This window comes from Vipera ursinii, assembly GCF_947247035.1.
Source record: "Vipera ursinii genome assembly, chromosome: 14".
Classification (NCBI taxonomy): domain Eukaryota; kingdom Metazoa; phylum Chordata; class Lepidosauria; order Squamata; family Viperidae; genus Vipera; species Vipera ursinii.
In genome coordinates this window covers 2,034,876-2,050,962 of record NC_139527.1, presented here as the reverse complement: position 1 = coordinate 2,050,962, position 16,087 = coordinate 2,034,876, and the positions used below count along the sequence as shown (strand labels likewise).

At 49.3% G+C, this 16,087-nt stretch overlaps 1 protein-coding gene across 1 annotated transcript in view; it reads right to left on the bottom strand.

The window, feature by feature from the left end:
• The window catches only part of DNAH10 (dynein axonemal heavy chain 10), a 48,327-nt gene extending 36,134 nt beyond the window's left edge, over positions 1-12,193 (bottom strand). Inside the window, exons 1-21 of the mRNA XM_083373728.1 lie at positions 12,063-12,193; positions 11,606-11,714; positions 11,288-11,403; positions 10,460-10,676; positions 10,143-10,300; positions 9,547-9,777; positions 8,941-9,131; positions 7,938-8,136; positions 7,636-7,830; positions 7,313-7,483; positions 6,982-7,158; positions 6,011-6,187; positions 4,909-5,084; positions 4,017-4,168; positions 3,332-3,496; positions 2,923-3,130; positions 2,675-2,831; positions 1,190-1,666; positions 572-734; positions 241-353; positions 52-154 (exon numbers count right to left, since the gene is read on the bottom strand). Of these exons, the coding sequence (XP_083229854.1) occupies positions 52-154; positions 241-353; positions 572-734; positions 1,190-1,666; positions 2,675-2,831; positions 2,923-3,130; positions 3,332-3,496; positions 4,017-4,168; positions 4,909-5,084; positions 6,011-6,187; positions 6,982-7,158; positions 7,313-7,483; positions 7,636-7,830; positions 7,938-8,136; positions 8,941-9,131; positions 9,547-9,777; positions 10,143-10,300; positions 10,460-10,676; positions 11,288-11,403; positions 11,606-11,714; positions 12,063-12,158 (3,751 nt within the window). The 5' untranslated portion in view covers positions 12,159-12,193. The remainder of the gene's footprint in view (positions 1-51; positions 155-240; positions 354-571; positions 735-1,189; positions 1,667-2,674; positions 2,832-2,922; positions 3,131-3,331; positions 3,497-4,016; positions 4,169-4,908; positions 5,085-6,010; positions 6,188-6,981; positions 7,159-7,312; positions 7,484-7,635; positions 7,831-7,937; positions 8,137-8,940; positions 9,132-9,546; positions 9,778-10,142; positions 10,301-10,459; positions 10,677-11,287; positions 11,404-11,605; positions 11,715-12,062) is intronic.
• Positions 12,194-16,087: the final 3,894 nt, after the last annotated feature.

The following is a 16,087-nucleotide window of genomic DNA, read 5'->3' as shown; positions in this document are numbered from 1 at the left end:
CTGCCCTGCTTTCCAGCCGTCTGATGTCAGAAGCAGCAGGTTATTCCTTACCTCTGTCAAGGTTTTCACCAACAGAACCTGGCCCCTCAGTAACAAACCGTTGGTAGAAGTCATCAATCTCCTTGCTGTAATTTCCAATCTGCTCCCTCGTGATCTAGGAGGCATAATCCCAGTTAGAAGGTCATCCCAGCTTCTAAACTCTTGTTCTCCCTTCATCTCAGAATGCGACAACCGCCATACCTCAGTAAAAGTCTTCTTGATGCTGCCCAGGCAGTGATCAACTCCTGCCGCGTCAGCGTACAGAGTTTCCCACATCAGTTTTATCTTATCCACCAGGTTCCGTTCTTCTTCTGCTATCTGGAGAGGAGGAATGAGGAGGTTTCTTTAGAAGATTCGGAGATTTAAGTTCTTTAGGGAAAATGTGTGGATTTTAGGGCTGTGGACTCTCTGGAGAGCGACCCTTAAAAGGAGCTAGCCAGGTCCTAAGGCCAGCCAACCCCACCAATTTTTCATCCACACAGGACCTTACTCTGCTAGGTATCTCAGCATCTTTGGCACCATACAAAGACACTTACGGCAATGTTGTACATGGCCAGGGTACGGTATCTCTCCTGAATGTCCAAATACTTGAGTTCCACTTCTAGAGATATCTGTTTGATCTCAGCTATCGTGCCCAGGACAAATTTGAGATCTTCCAAGGTACTCGGGGTCGTTTTCAGATTGTGCGACAATCTCTGGAAAGCATAGTCATTTACTCATTAGTTCACTCAAGCATTGCAAAGAACCCTTTGGGCCGAAACTACTGTCCAGATTCCATCACCATGTTTTCAGCTCAGTGACTGTTGGCGAGGAATTAAAGGGTTGGTCTTCAAGACAATGGAGCGGAAGACATTATTTATAGAAGGATGTCTAACGTGCCTTGAAAATCACTTTGGACCAGTTGGTGACAACACTAGTTAGCGCCTGGAACAGAGGTGTCCAACCTCGGCAATGTTAAGACTTCTGGACTTCAACTCCCAGAATTCCCCAGCCAGCCCGCGCTAGCTGGGGAATTCTGGAAATTGAAGTCCACAGGTCTTAAAGTCACCACGGATGGAGCTTGAACTTGCCAAGACCTTGAACTCAGGCTCCTCTGCCCTCTCCAAGCATGGTAGAGCCAAGGGGAGCATCCCCAGCTGGAGAAACCTACCTCAATGTTTTCTTGAAGACTGTACAGCATCTCTTTGGCTGATTCGTTGAGTAGCTTCCCGAGGGAATTGACCCAACTTCTGGCGTTCTCCTGGACGGTGAAGGCCAACGGGGCCAGCAAGAGGCGGATGCATTGCTCCTCTTTGACCATGGGCTGTTGCATGACTTCCTGGGCCACCTTCATGTAGAACTGCAGCTTCTCATCAAAAACCACGCAGGGCGGCTTCTTGGCCGCAAACTTCTCCATGACGATGGCCTTGTCCAGCTTCCACAGAGGCCGATACCGCTTCCAACGGTTCAGATATTTGGTGAGAGAAGCCAGGAGCTTGTGCATGTTTTGCGTGATCAGGATGGCCTGTTCAATGATGGTTGGGTTCTGGGAGATGTCGCTGAAAAAGCTGAAGATGACCGGTTCGTCGTCCCCTGTTTGCTGGGGTGGGCACTCAATGCAAGAGCCGTGCAACCAGCGAACAAAAAGCTTCAAGGAAGACAAAGGAAGAGTCTCAGGCTAAGCTCAGCTCAGCTTTGCAGGGAGGGGAGAGGTTTAGTTCTCACGTCACTGAGTGCTAGCAGATCTGCCAGTTTGGAAAAAAAACCAAAAAAACCAGGGGCAGGTGGAAACTGAGAGTCCAGCTGAAAAGAGGAGGACAGGTCAGCCTTTAAATTGGACCTAGTCTTGAAGCACTGCTTCAGGCTTCAGCTGGTAGGCAGAACTGGAAGCCGAGAAGAATCCAAGACCTCTGCATAACAATTTACTGAAGAAAAGTTAGAAAGCCGTGAGGAAGGAATTCTAGTGACTCTGTTTCAAGGGCAACTCCTGTTGACAGAATCAATATTTTACTCTCTTTCCCTTCCCAGCCCTGCTGTCAGCCTAACAAGGTGGACCGCAGTAAGAAAACCATGCCGTATAGGTCACGGCTATTTTTATTGTAACAGCCTCTTTGCAAGTTGAACGTTAAGAGATCCATAGTGCTCTCTGAGCTTGGTTGTTTGTTTGTTTTGCAGATGTTTCATTACCTAGCTAGCACTGATGATGTTATCTAGTTGGGTCAGGAGACGTCTGCAAGAAAACCAGAGCGCAACAAAGATCCCTCATTTCAACCCTGAGCGACGAATCTTGCCCTTTACAAGTCTGAATGCACTTCCTCCTCTGCGTATCTTTAGCTCCACGAGAACTAGGGAAGGTCTTGTCTGCTTTCTCGTGATACTTTCTTGCATGAGGCTCAAACACCTCTTATCCAACCTTTGCTTGGGTGGCAGGTCTGCCTCCTGTCCTTCAAGGCCATTCCCTGTGCCCACTACACCTACGTAACTACTCAGCTCCTTCTTTTCAGCAGGAGGCCCAGTCTCCGTATCCTTCTTGATTTTTGAAACCGTTACATTTGCATCCTGTGATCCTCTCTCTGTCAGAACCAGCCTCCAGAGGGGAGGGGGCTGCACAAAAGCATCCGATGAGCCCCTCCGGAAGAGAGCAAGGGCCTCTCACCTTGGTGGTTTCCACACAGTCTCGAATGCAATGGACGCTCATCTTCTCAATTTCCCCCATATTTGGCTGGAGGATGATCTCGGGAGCGGACAAAATGGTCTCTGCTTGGAAGATGGGGGTGCTCCCTACCACGGCGGCGTTGAAGGACTGCAAATTCCTTGAGAAAGAGAGACCAGACCCAGTCAGCGCTCTGCTCCGGCAGAAATGACCGGAGACGGAAGAGAAACAAGCCAGATGTGCAGACTTACTTCAAAACCAAATTGATTAGGCTTTGGTAAACCTTTTTTTCCCAGTAGGCGTAATACGGTACGAGCCGCGTGGCTTTCCCCGTGTTGGTGTTCACCACGAGGCCTTCCATTTTGGTTAGCAGGGGCCCCACCGAGGTGTACTTGCGAACCAAGTGCTCCATGTCCCTGGCTCGCTCCCGCTTGACAAACTCAAAGTAATCCTTCACACCTGTGCAGGTGAGAGGAGACCCAATGAAAGGTGAGGTCTTAATGCCTCATGAGGGGGTTAAAAAATAATTTGTGAGGAATGGCTTCATTTGGGGGGGTGGGGGCAGGTACCTTATCTGGATTCAGACGGAAGTTTGACCTCCTGGTAAATAGGGCTTCATCCGGCTCCCAAAATGAGCAGAACAAAGAGTTGGCCACGTACCTGGGAGTTGCCCATCTCCTTTTGAAGGAGGGCTTTTGAACAGGTTGGCTGATTCGATTAATAAAAGTTTGTTATTGATGTCTTCGGCGTTCTTGTGAATCTGATGGATGAGGGATTCGAACTTCCCAATGGCCTGGGTGCACCGTGTAATGTAGTCCCCAATTCCTGGGAAGGAAAGTCCTTTGATCAGACTCAACGCCCTGTATGGGCGCACCGTGTGTGGCGTACGGCTGCCTGAGTGTGGTAAGTAACAGTAACCGTATAAAAGAATCGGAAGGGACTTTTGGAGGTTTTCCAGTCCAACCCCTGCTTAAGCAGCTTAGTATTTCAGATTTTAAGAGAGTTGGCTTCAATCATCTGAGAGAGAGACAAGGACAGGAAATGAAGACAAACAGTTCAAGGTGCCTGGGAAACCTTGAAAAATGGGACAATGAAGGACCAAGTTTTAAAAAAAATACGACAGGGAACCAAAAGACACCATATGATACCAGCATGGCTGAATAAGGAGGAAGAGATTCTCTTGGGACATTTCACGTGAATGAAAAAAAAGACACAAACTCACAACAGTAGCCGAGATAGCCAGCCATTAAATTCTACCAAGTTCAAGACCAGAAGGTTACATTTTGGTATATCTGAACTGCAGACCCTAACCCTTACACTGTGTTTACCAGAGGACAAAACTTACCTAAAGAGTTCCAGTTGAGTCTTTTGTAACCCGATCGGAAAACCCGCCAGAGGTCCTGGGTGTGTTCTTCCAGAAGTTGGGCCTCGGCCTCATTCAAGGTTCCCATTAATTCGTGGTAGTGATCCAGCATCTGCTTGATGCCATCCGTGTATCTGAGAGACCAAAGGAAACACCAAAGAATTTAGTCCTGCGAACTGGGCGATTCCGGAGACTTTTTCGGCTAGAAAAGCCCTCCTAGAAAACTACAGGTAGTACCCCAACTTTCGACCACGAGGGGGCCCGGCGGTTCCGTTGCTAAGCGAGACGGTTGTGAATTTTGCCCCGTTTTACGCTGTTGTGGTGGTTTTTTTGCCACCGTTACTAAGGGAACCACTGCCGTCGTTAAGTTAGCAACAACGGTTGTTAAGTGAATCTGGCCTCCCCACTGACTTTGCTTGTCGGAAGGTGGCAGAAGGGATCAGGTCATCCCTGGGAGAGGGCAACCGTCATAAATACAAGTCAACGGCCAGGCGTCCGAATTTGGATGACGCGACCATGGGGATGTGACTGAGGCCGTAAGTGTGAAAAACGGTCCTAGGTGTGCCATTGTAGCCTTGAATGGTCACTAAACGAACGGGTGTAAGTTGAGGACTATCTGTAGTTGTTTCTGCTTGCCCCCGGAGCTTGCGCTAAGTAAGAGGATTGTGATTTTCCCAATCGTTTTCCTAAACAAAGAGCTGAAGCAGAACAGGCCTACTTGAGGCTCAGAGAAGGTGAACAAGCCTATTTGTGTGTTTTTTGGTATCTGCACCCCTGAAAATGGTTTTCAGAGAAGGACAGACCAGACCAGACCAGTAGTGAGGCCGAGTCTCCCCGCCCCCACACACTCCCCTCCCCGGCCCTTCATCCTTACCGCAAAAATTTGTCTTCCTGCAAAGCCACATTCCTTGCGATTTCAGGCACGGGGAACCCCAGGTGCTCCATATATTTTGTTTCGTTGATGATCTCCCTTAGCATGGGCGAAAAGTTGACCACGAAACGTGTCGTCTTCTCACCGGTGGTGGTTTCCCCCTCGTCCGAACGCAGGCTCTGGCAGGGAGAAGACCGGCCGTCGCGGGAGTCAAGAGGCTGGGCAGTTGAAATGACACCCAGGAGGGACCTTGGAGGTCTTCTAGTCCAGACCCCTGGCTCAGGCCGGAGACCCTCCCTACGCCATTTGAGACAAGGGGCTGTCCGGTCTCTTCTTCAAAGCCTCCGGTGTTGGAGCACCCAAGATTAAAGTCATCTTTAAATTTAAAATCACGTTTAAAACGGAGATGATTCGTGGCGACGTCACGGATACCCATCAACAATTAGCAAACAATTTACAGGCAGTCCTCGACTTACAGCTGACCGTTCTAAGTTACAAAGACACCGGGGGGAAATGGGACTTACAACGCTGCCTTGGACTTATGAGTGTCAGAGCATCTCCAGAGTGACATGATTAAAGTTCAGGCACTTTGCCAACTGGGGTGTATTTATGATAGTCGAAGCATCCTGGGATGGTGGGATTGTCACTTCTGACTTTCCTAGCTGGCTTTCAACAAGCAAAGTCAACGAGGGAAGCCGATTCACTTAGCAACCACAAGAATCACTTTAAAAAACTTCACTGATTCACTTAGCAACCATGGCCAAAAAAAAGGCTTGTAGAATTGGGTATCTCTTACTTAACAACCACCTGGCTTAGCAACCAGAATTCTGGCCTCCCCTGTGGTCATAAGGTGAGGACTGCCTGTATCACTTCAGCTGGGATGTTTGTTCAACCAGGCTGACTTGCCTACAGCCTTAAGAGGTCCTTGGGGTCTCCCATACAAGTCTTCAACTAGCTGGGCCCTACTTAGCTTTCGTATCTCAGTCCAAGCTGGCCAGATCCCGCCGTTCAGCTGGAAATCTGAATTTGAACAGCCACCTGACCAAGGCCGCTGCTTTCCGACGCATGCAAAGAGAGTTGATCTCTGGTTAAGAAGGATGCTCACCGGTTCTGGAGCATCTGGGCTTGACTGGATGACCACCCCAACTGGATGAACTCGGGCGAGGAGAGTTTTTTTCAGCAATATGGGAAGCCTTTCTTCAGTAGCGTTTCTCCACTGGTCGTACTTCACATCTTCGTATTCTTTCATCCTCTTGGCCACTTCAAGGTACTTTTGCTTCACCTGAAACAGACAAGAATAAGCCAGGCCTTGAATGGGTTTTGCCCTTTCCCACCAATTTCCGGGCACAGGAAAGGCTGTCCTAGGCTCTCCCAAAATGGGGATGGAGAGGCTGCAGGTGCCCAGCGTGAAAAATCTACAGCCCGCTCTTTGATCCCCAAAGAAACAGATTTTTAAAAATTGCTCCACTTTCAAGGCCAGCTCCAAACTTAGGAGTTATCCATCTACTCAAGGACAAAACAACTGGGGGGTGTTACAAATACTTATTATTTATAACTGCAGGTGGTCCTTGACTTCTTTGTTTAGTGACCATTCAAAGGTACAGTGGCACTGCAAAATGTGACTTGTGGCTGGTCCTCCTTGCAGAAACCCCAGGATCACACGGTCGGAATCTGTGCGCCTGGCAACTGCCGTGTCTTTACGACGGTGGCAGCATCCTGGGGTCACGTGATCGCCCTTTGCGACTTCCCCAGCCGGCTTCTGACGTGTAAAATCAAGGGGGGGGGGAGAAGCTGGATTCGCTTAACGACTGCAGCGATTCACATGACCACGGCAGTGATTCGCTTAACAATCACGGTTTTAAAAAAAAAGTCGTAAAATCGGGCACCCTCACTGAACAGCTGCCTTATTTAGCAACGGAAATGCCGGTCCCTCAATTCTGGTGGGGAAACCTGGGCCCTGTTATGACTTGTGGACTTCAACTCCCAGAATCCCTGAGCCAGCGAGGGAAATTCTGGTCCCCAAACGGCGATCGTTTTAAGTCGAGGACTACCGGCAGCAAGAGAATTCCATCTCACCTCCTTTCCGCGTTCGCTAGCCAGCAGCTCCACCACTTCCTGGAACCGAATAATGGTGTGCTTGATACGGTAGAAGAGAGAGCGGGCCCAGTAAATGGCGCCGGCCATCGGAGGGTGGTTCTTGCACAAAGGAGGGCGGGCGAGGTTGTTGACAAAAATGCCGTTCACAATCTCAAGCTGTGAGTGAGGAGCAAAATAAAACAGCCACACCGTCAGCATTTACTGTTGGGCTCTGACGGCCCTGGGCCAACTCAGCTGCCACAACCCCAAGTGGGGGAGACGAACTCAGGGAGAAGACGGCCCCGGAGACTTTCAGGACCGCCTGAGTTACCTCCTTGCAATATTGCGCCAGGATATCGTTGAATTTCATCATCATCTGTTTGTTGATGGCTTCCCGGGAACGGATGTGCTTGAAGTTCAAAAGCATGTCGAAGGCCGCTTCTGCCGAGCGAAGTGTCTTGAAGGACTCGTCAATGAAGTTCTTGGCTTCTTTCTCGATGTCCTGAAAGCCAAGGAGGGTAAGTTAAAAGGAACACAAATAAGGTAAATAAAGAACACGCAGGAGGAGGAGGAGGAGGAGGAGGAGGAGGAGGAGGAGGAGGAGGAGGAGGAGGAGGAGGAGGAAGAGATAACAATCATGCTTCTGCTACTCACCAGAACTTCCAGCTTGAACTCATCCATCACCGCCTTCCACTGGTTGACACTTTTGAGGTTGAACGGGTCAAAGGTCAGAACTTCCATGGGGTTGACCAGGCCATCTACCCGGTACAAGACTTCGTCGATGCGCTTGGGGTCTCCCGTGACAGCTTTCAGTTCAGGCCCAAAGATGTTGTAAAATTCCTCCATGACCTGTTGGGTTATATCGGGGGTGGGTGGGGAACCATGGCCCTTTTAGGACTTGTGGCTATAGTGGCTCTGGAATTCTGGGAGTTGAAGTCCACAAGTCCTACTGTTACCTGCAACACGTTATAGAGGTCCTGACAGATGAAAGCCATGTAGTCCGTCTTTTCAAACAGCCGCTTCCGATCAAATTCCCATCGAGCGTCTCTTCCTGATGCTTCAATTTTGGCCCGGATGTCAAAATACGATTCCTTCCAAATTTCAAGAGTTCGCTTAGCTTCTATCATCTTGGTTTTTGCCAGCTGCCTGTCTTCTCTGGAGTCCGTCAAAGAACAAAGACGGGGGGGGAATGTATTTGGTGCAGAAAAGAGAAGATAATCTTATATCCTGGTTGGCTTTAATGTTATGAACCTAAAATGTTTCACCGTAGATTTAAAAAAAAATCCAATCTCGGGGATAGGAAGGTCTAGTACGGACAGCTTCAGAGTGGATGTAACTAGGGTTAAAACATGATTAAGGCAGAAGTGGGTGGGAAGGATTTTTAAAAAGAAGAGACCGTGGATCAAGAAGAAGCAAGCTTTTCTGGGGCTGATCTGTAGAATCCCCCAAAACCAGATTTTAAAATAATTGCTGTACAGCTTTTGAGACCAAGAGCAAAATGACCTGACAAATGCTTATTGTTTATAAGTGCAGCTAGGCCTTGATTTACAGCCATTCCTTTAGCAACCGTTTGACGTTACAACAGCATTGAAAAAAGTGACATTGCCAATCCTATCTTAAAATTCTCATGGTCAGGTGACCCAAATTCGGGCACTTGACAATTGGCATGGATTTATGATCATTGCAGCATCCCATGGTTCCCATTTGTCAGCTTTCCAGACAGTGTCTGACAAACAAAGTCAACGGGAGAAGCCAGATCGACTTAATCACCCTACGATTCACTTAGCAACTGCAGTGATTTACCCTAAAATTGGGGAGGAGTCAATTAACAAATGCTTTGCTGAGCAATTAAAATTCCGGTCCCAACTGTCAAGGATTGCTTGCATTACATCCACACCAGGACTCTGGGCAGAGTCTTGTCCTGGGAACAAAGGATAAGGATAAGGATCTGTCCCATACTTGAACAAAGTCCGCAGGTCCACGACTTTGCAGACCCTGGCTGAAATCTCCCAGGCGATCCGTTCCATGAGAGGGATCATCCGCTCGTCCTTGTTGTAATGGCGCGAAATAATCCAGACCATCCGCAAAGCGTTCATCAGCGAAGGGATGGTGTCCAAGACCACGTTGAACCCAGTGCCGTGGGTTAAATTCTGCCCCGGGGGAAAGGAAAAGAAGGCTATGGCTCAGCGGGGGTCATCTAGAAGCTCCAAACATTGGTGACTTGCCAAACTTTTCAGATTAAACGCTCTAGATAGGTAATCGTGTGGCATCAAATCAGGATTTTTCTTCATTATTATTTTAACAAACAATCCTCTTGAGATTTGGGTAACCTTCTCGCCAAGGTCTCGCATGAGAACACCGGAGGTTCTGTAGCATATACCGTCACATGAGAACTAATTCTTAAAAAATGTAAGGTGAGTAATTTGTAGAAGCCACCTAGATGCTTGCTGGTAGAGAAACCGTGGCTAGTTGGAACCAACCGCAGATGACGCTCACTGACCAGGGAGGACCATTTAGGGAAGAAGCATCCCGCTCATCTAACCCCACCAGCTGACCCATACGTACCTTCAGATGTCGCTCCAGGGTGGAAAGAAACCTCACATTGTCTACCGCTTCCACGTGATGTTTGGAGAGTTCGTTGATGACCACCTGTAAGTTGTCCACAATTCCCGTGTTGGCAATTTCAAGCACGTGTAGGACCTTCTTGACTACAGGCAGCTTCACCTGCTCCGTCAGGGCGCTCAGGGTCGCGTTCCTCTCCCGCCAGAGGTCAATCTCCGCCAGCGGTCCATTCCCCTGTGGACGAGAGGGAGGAAGAAAGGAAGGCCAGATGTTCTGAAGAAGGGTCCGAACCTTCGTCATTAGAGGAGCTGGGCTGGCTCAGGAATTCTGGGATTTGAATTCCGCAAGTCGTAAAGGGGCCGTCGTAGGGGCCACCCCTAGGACAGACGTTATCTACCCATTGAAAGAATGGATCGAAAGGATGTCCTCGGCATCGAGACATATTCAGGATTATCCTAACTTTTCCTTTGCTCCCTCGTCACATCAAGGACCCATAAATAGAGAGATTCGGGACTCGTCAACAAAGAGATTGCTGAAAATTACCAACCTTTAGGGGAGATGGGACTGTCAGATTAGGAGGCCAGCTTGCGCCCAATTACCTGAGGGACCTTTCTCTGGAGCTCTTCGTTTGCAGAAGAGATCAACACGAGCCAACCATTTGCAAGGCTTTCCAAAGTTTCAACCACTTCCTGGTCACTCGCCAGTTCGGATGCGTCCCCTTCAATGTTTAACGTCGGCATGTTTAACTTAATTTCCCCTGTGGGGTTAAAGAAAAAAGAAAAGAAAAAGCAATTGAGCATCCTGGGAGGTCTCTGATGTTGTCCAACTGCGTTGGGCCCACAGTGCCCGGTGAGTTGTAGCGCCGCTTCTCATTTTGGAGATGGCAGTTGTAGGCTGTCCCCGAGCCACAACTCACCTTCAATCTGCTGGATGGTCCTCTGAATGTGGCTCAGGAATTTTTGCATGTTCATCAGGAACTCATTCCTTAGATTCTGGTAACTATCGAACACCAGCGGCTTCTTCGGTGCCTTCTGGGCAATCAGTGAATCCTCCCCCTCGGCTTTCTCAGACTCTGCATGTGTGCTGATCTCCTCCAGGCCATACTGGTTGTGGGACATGGCGGGCAGATATACCTGCAATAATTGCATTCTTAGGATTTTTCGACTCTTTTCGACTCTCCTCTCTACGTTCAGGTATGGCACCCGCACAATCCTCCAACTGTTGCAAAGTCCAGGGGTAGCGGAACCCAACAGCAAGGGATGCTGGGAGTCGTAGTCCAGCAACATCTGGAGAAGTTCTTCAGGTCTGCTGTCAGACTTTGCTAGTTGCCAATAAAGGGCAGTATCTGAGAATGTTTCTGGATGTTTCTTTATATGAACCTACTAAAGTGACCTCTTTGGAGAAACGTGGCATAGGAGCTGATCAGGCTAAGCCTGAAGGAGGGGGTCCAACGAGTCATCAGTCTCGAATCCCTTTGTGCCCATAACAAATCTAAGTCCACCTTGAATTCCTTCTACTCTTATCTACTTCCAATTTGCTTTGGTGGTTAGTACTTCAGATTCTTGTAGAGAGCTTAATCTTGCAATAAATCTTTATACTCATTTAAACTGCCTGGATTTTCTGATTTCCGTGGCACTTGATACTTGGATAGGAATCCCGAGTTATGGAGACAAGGCTGCCCATACTGTAGTTAGACCCCTACGAAGCCACAATGAAGGCCTGCCCAACAACTAAAGCCTCTCACCAGGGCCAAGATCTGTTTGAGCATCACCAGGGTATTGCTGTTCAAGATGCCGTATTCCAAGACTTCAGGCAAGACATCGTTGGCTTCGGCCAAGTCGTTGGGTTCCGACACCGTTTCTGGCGAAAGAGACTTTATTAATAAAGGGGCTTGATTAAGGAGGGAAACGGAACTAAGGGACAAATATTTCATTTCTCAAGTACAGGTCCTGGATAGGCAAATGAAATAAGACTAAATGAAAGACAAAAGGGGCTTCTGGAATATGAAATATCCTGACAATCCATTTTGCTCCAAGTTTTTTCCCCCCCTTTCTTAAAATACCTGCAGTTTCTCTCAGGAAAAAGACCATGTCACTCTCCACAAAGTCTTCCGGGACATCATTCACTGCCATGTGGTAATAGAGATTATAAACTTCTTGCTTCACAATTTTCTGAAATGGAGGGAGAAAGAGAGAGAGAGACCAAATGGGTGTGCTTAGAAAGAAAACGCAACACACAGTTGGCCTTCCAAATTTGGACGTGTGCTCAACTGATGCACTCGAAATGCAAGCAAGAGTTGTGTTGGGAGCCGAAGGAACGGCTCTTGGCACAAAATCTGTGAACTGCCTTTGCGTCGCTTTTGTGCTGCAAAAAAGGCCAGTATTTTGAAAAAACCACAATCCTGATTAAAAAAAGGAGAAAAGCTGTGGTTTAGGTAGGAAGAAGAGCTGATCAACTGCAGAGTGAGCCCTACAGAGAAACAACAGGGCCGACAACGAAACAGAGCCAAGGCAACTTACTTTGTACGTTTGAGCCTTTCGTTGCGATATGCCCAGTTCGCGTTCTATTTCCGCCAGGCCTGACCTGACCGAGGCCGTGGAGAAGGTCCCACTCATGGGTTTTTCTCCTGTCTCGTTTAAGCTTCTCCAGCTTTTCCCTAAACAAGAGACATCCAAAAAAAAAAAAGAAATGAGAAAGAAATCTCCCTCTGATTTCAGTGGGATCCCTAGGTTGCAATGAAGCCATCGAAAGGGATCCCACCTGAGGATCTCCCTGCCTGCATTTTTATTTTTTCATGTTTACAAAGACATTAAATTTTGCACGATAAAATACAAATGAAAATAAAGATAGTAGAGAAATGGAAAAAGGGGGGGGGGAAACATATGTTGTATATAGTATGTTTAGCTGTGTGTCGTGTATTTCACTTTGAGAGCGGGCAACTAAATTTCATTTTTGATGTGTGCTGTTGTGCCCACAGTAAAAAAAAAAGACAATAGGTTATCTTATCTTAAACAGGAAAAGACCCTGACATTTGTTTTTCCTTCCCCGCGGCTGGCAGCCATTACCCACTTGCTTCGCCAATGGAGCTGGAGGAAGAGTCGCCTATTCTCTGCGAATACGTTTCATCCTCATCCGTCCCTTCTTCGTACGGCACGTCTGTTTCCAGAAAACACAGAACAAAATATGAAGACTTTTCAACCAGAAATAGAACTGCACTGAGGTGGAGGAAGGAAGGCAGAGTGGCCCTAAGGGCGCCTCCAAACCTTCTCTGGATTTATTAGACTGGACCAGGTGCAGAATTTTCTTTTCAAAGGGAAATGAACTCCAGGCAGACATTTTAGTTATGGCTCTCCAGACCAAACTGCTAGTCCTCATGGGATCAGCTTTGGTCACCAAGGAAACATGGAATTAAAAAAAATGGAGGACTGAGGCTGTGCATTGGGCAGGGAGATACCATTTTGAAGGCCCCAAGTGTATTTTATTGCCCCATTCAATAAATTACACTATTATTTATCATCCCCGGTCCCCTACTAGGCACTGCTGAATTTCCTTTTCTAGAATTTACAAAAGAAATGGCGATATTCCTGGGTGAATGGGCCAACATCAGCTGGCAATGAGGAAACAGTGTTTGGCCCTGAGGGTGACCATAATGAGGAAAAAGAGGAGAAAGCACACCAGCAATAAATAATATATAATTTCTCACAAAATGATAGATAAACAGACAGATTTCGGGGGGGGGGACAGAAGGAGGGAGAAAGAAAGAAAGAGAGAAATCTCTTTTTTCTAGCCAATGGGAGGCCATCTGAGGAAACTGGGGCCATATGGGTAGGTGAGTAGCCAATGAAACAGCAGACATCCAGAGCTGGGCAACCAATCGGCTGTTTTGGTGGGAAAAAACTGGCTATAAAAAGGGCAGCAGGCAAGGGCATCTGTCAGAGAGCTGAAGAGAAGAGGATGGAAGAGGCAGGAGGGAGGAAGAGCAGCCCTGAGGGGCAAAAGAGCTGAGGCCACTTGCTGCCTGAGGGCTGGCCGGAGCCCTGAAGAAGCTGGAAGAGGCCAAGGCAGCTGCCCTGAGCGGGGAAGGGAAGTCACTCTCCACTGAGCATCTGGGGTAGCCAAAGATGTCCAGGCTGAAGTCCTGAAGAGGCTGGAAGACCCTGAGTGGCCAAAGAGCGAGAAGTCCAAAGAGGCCAGAGCAGCAGCAGGTCTGAGGGACCATAGAGCTGAAGCCCATCTGGAGGCTGCTGGGCTGGAGGCCCGAAAAGGCCAGAAGTCTGGATAGGGGTGAGAAGAGGCACGAGGGTCCTGAAGGGACCATAGAGCTGGAGGCCCAAAGAGGCCAGAGCAGAAGCTTGGATGAAGGTGAGAAGAGGCACGAAGGTCCTAAAGGGACCAAAGAGCTGGAGGCCCAAAGAGGCCAGAGTGGAAGCCTGGATGGGGGTGAGAAGAGGCATGAAGGTCCTAAAGGGACCAAAGAGCTGGAGGCCCAAAGAGGCCAGAGTGGAAGCCTGGATGGGGGTGAGAAGAGGCATGAAGGTCCTAAAGGGACCAAAGAGCTGGAGGCCCAAAGAGGCCAGAGTGGAAGCCTGGATGGGGGTGAGAAGAGGCACAAGGGTCCTGAAGGGACCATAGAGCTGGAGGCCCAAAGAGGCCAGACAAGCAGACCGGAGGGGTCAAAAGGTTTATCCTTGCAAGCTGCCTGGAGTCACTGACTGAGCTGCAGAGGGGGAGGGGGGGTTCATTTCCATTAAATAAATAAAAAATAAAGTCACTCTCAAATTGGCACCTGCAGGGCCAACTGTGGCTGAAGAGAATGGGGGCAAAGGAGTGGCAGCCCCCTCCTGCAAAAGGAGGAAGAGGAGGGGCTGCCCAATCTTCCTAGGAGGAGGAAGGCCAGCCTGCTTGCCCAGGGAATAGGGGAGGGGGTACTGTGAGGACCAATACTGCCGCCTTCCTGGGAGGGAGTCCAACTCGAGCAGGCAGCAGGTCCTGGGAATCCTCTTGACTTGGGACTGAGTAGAAGTGGGGAGTGTCTGTGTGTTGGGGGGGGGAGGAGGAGGAGGGGAGTGTCTTTCCTCTGCAATACGGCTATTGCAGCAGCAGAGGAACTCGAGGGCGGGGAGGCGCTCTGCACGTGCTCAGGGGCCCGTCGCGTGCGTGCGTGCGTGCGGGGCGCACCGATCTCGACGTCGACCTCGTCCAGGCGCAACTCCTGGCGGAAGAAGAGGCTGGCGGGCTGGCTGTCCTCGGCGACGGCTCTCATGTTGAGGAAGTGCAGCAGTCGCTCCGTCTCCTCGCCGTCGTTGCGGTTCAGCAGCTCCTCGAAGGGGGCCGGGTCGGCGTGGCCCAGCCCGCGCTGCAGCCGCTCGCCCACCCACTGCACCCGCACGTCGTCCATCGCCGCCGGCCGAGCCCGCCCAACCGACGCCGCCCGGTCGCCGGGGCAACGGCGCGCGCGGACACGCCCCCTGCCCCGCGCAGGCTCCGCCCGCTCCCTGGCCAGCGCGAACTACAGTTCCCGCCGTGCATTGCTTCTTTTTTTTTTCCGCTCAGCCGCCGGGGAAAAAAAAAACACACGAAATCAAGGCCCTGGGGGCGCTTTGGGAAAACTCCTGCAGAGCAAACCAAAAGGCACTCTGCACGTGGCCCTGAGGCAGGGGCAGTTCTCATCCTGGAATGTTGGGGGGCTGAGTCCCCCCCCCAAGCTAGCCTATCTTCCAACTATCCATGACCCCAAATAAAAATTCTTTGCCAGGTGTTGGAAGACAGTTGCAAAAAAAATGCAAAACGAGGCCATTCTGCCTGTTACAAGTTTTAAAAAATCCATTTTTAAAATTTTTAGTCTGGCAAATATCCATAAATACAAACCCTGCATACAAAGGGGGTCCTCCGTTATGGTTAAGGGGTTGCCAAACACTGGTCTCAACAAGCCCCCCTGCTTGACCTTTGACCCCTGCTGCCATAAAACAGGGGTCCCCAAACTCTTCGGCTCCTTAAACCTTGTGAAGCTTCAGACTGTTCTCTGACCCATCATTTTGACCCTTGGATACTCCTATCGGCCTCTGGAGGGGGGGGGGTCAATACTGACCAACCTGGAGAACTCCGGCCTAGCACAACGCTGCACCGGTTGAACCTCATTCTCTGCTCGTAGTTTACCCCAAACTCCGATACCCATCATCCCCTGGATGCACAGCATCAGGGCTCCCCTCCGCAAGGATAGATCTCGCTCCCCTAAGCAAACGCCCCCTTTGCCTTGCAAACCCCAATTCAACCAGAGAACACATTCTCCAAATGCGCCAAACAGCTTTTATTTGAAGGTGAGAAATGAGATGAGATTCCATTGGCACTTATAAAAGTCTTTACGATAAAACACCTCCCCTTTAATACATTTTTTTTTAAAAAAAAACCAAAACCCAAAAACAACAGCAAACCAATCCTTTAAAAGGTATCTTCTTCATAGGGAAGAACAAGTGCATTTCAACAGAAAATTGGCTTCGGGGTCAGATTAAACAGGAATGTAAGTGTTGTGGAAAAGGAGCGTGCG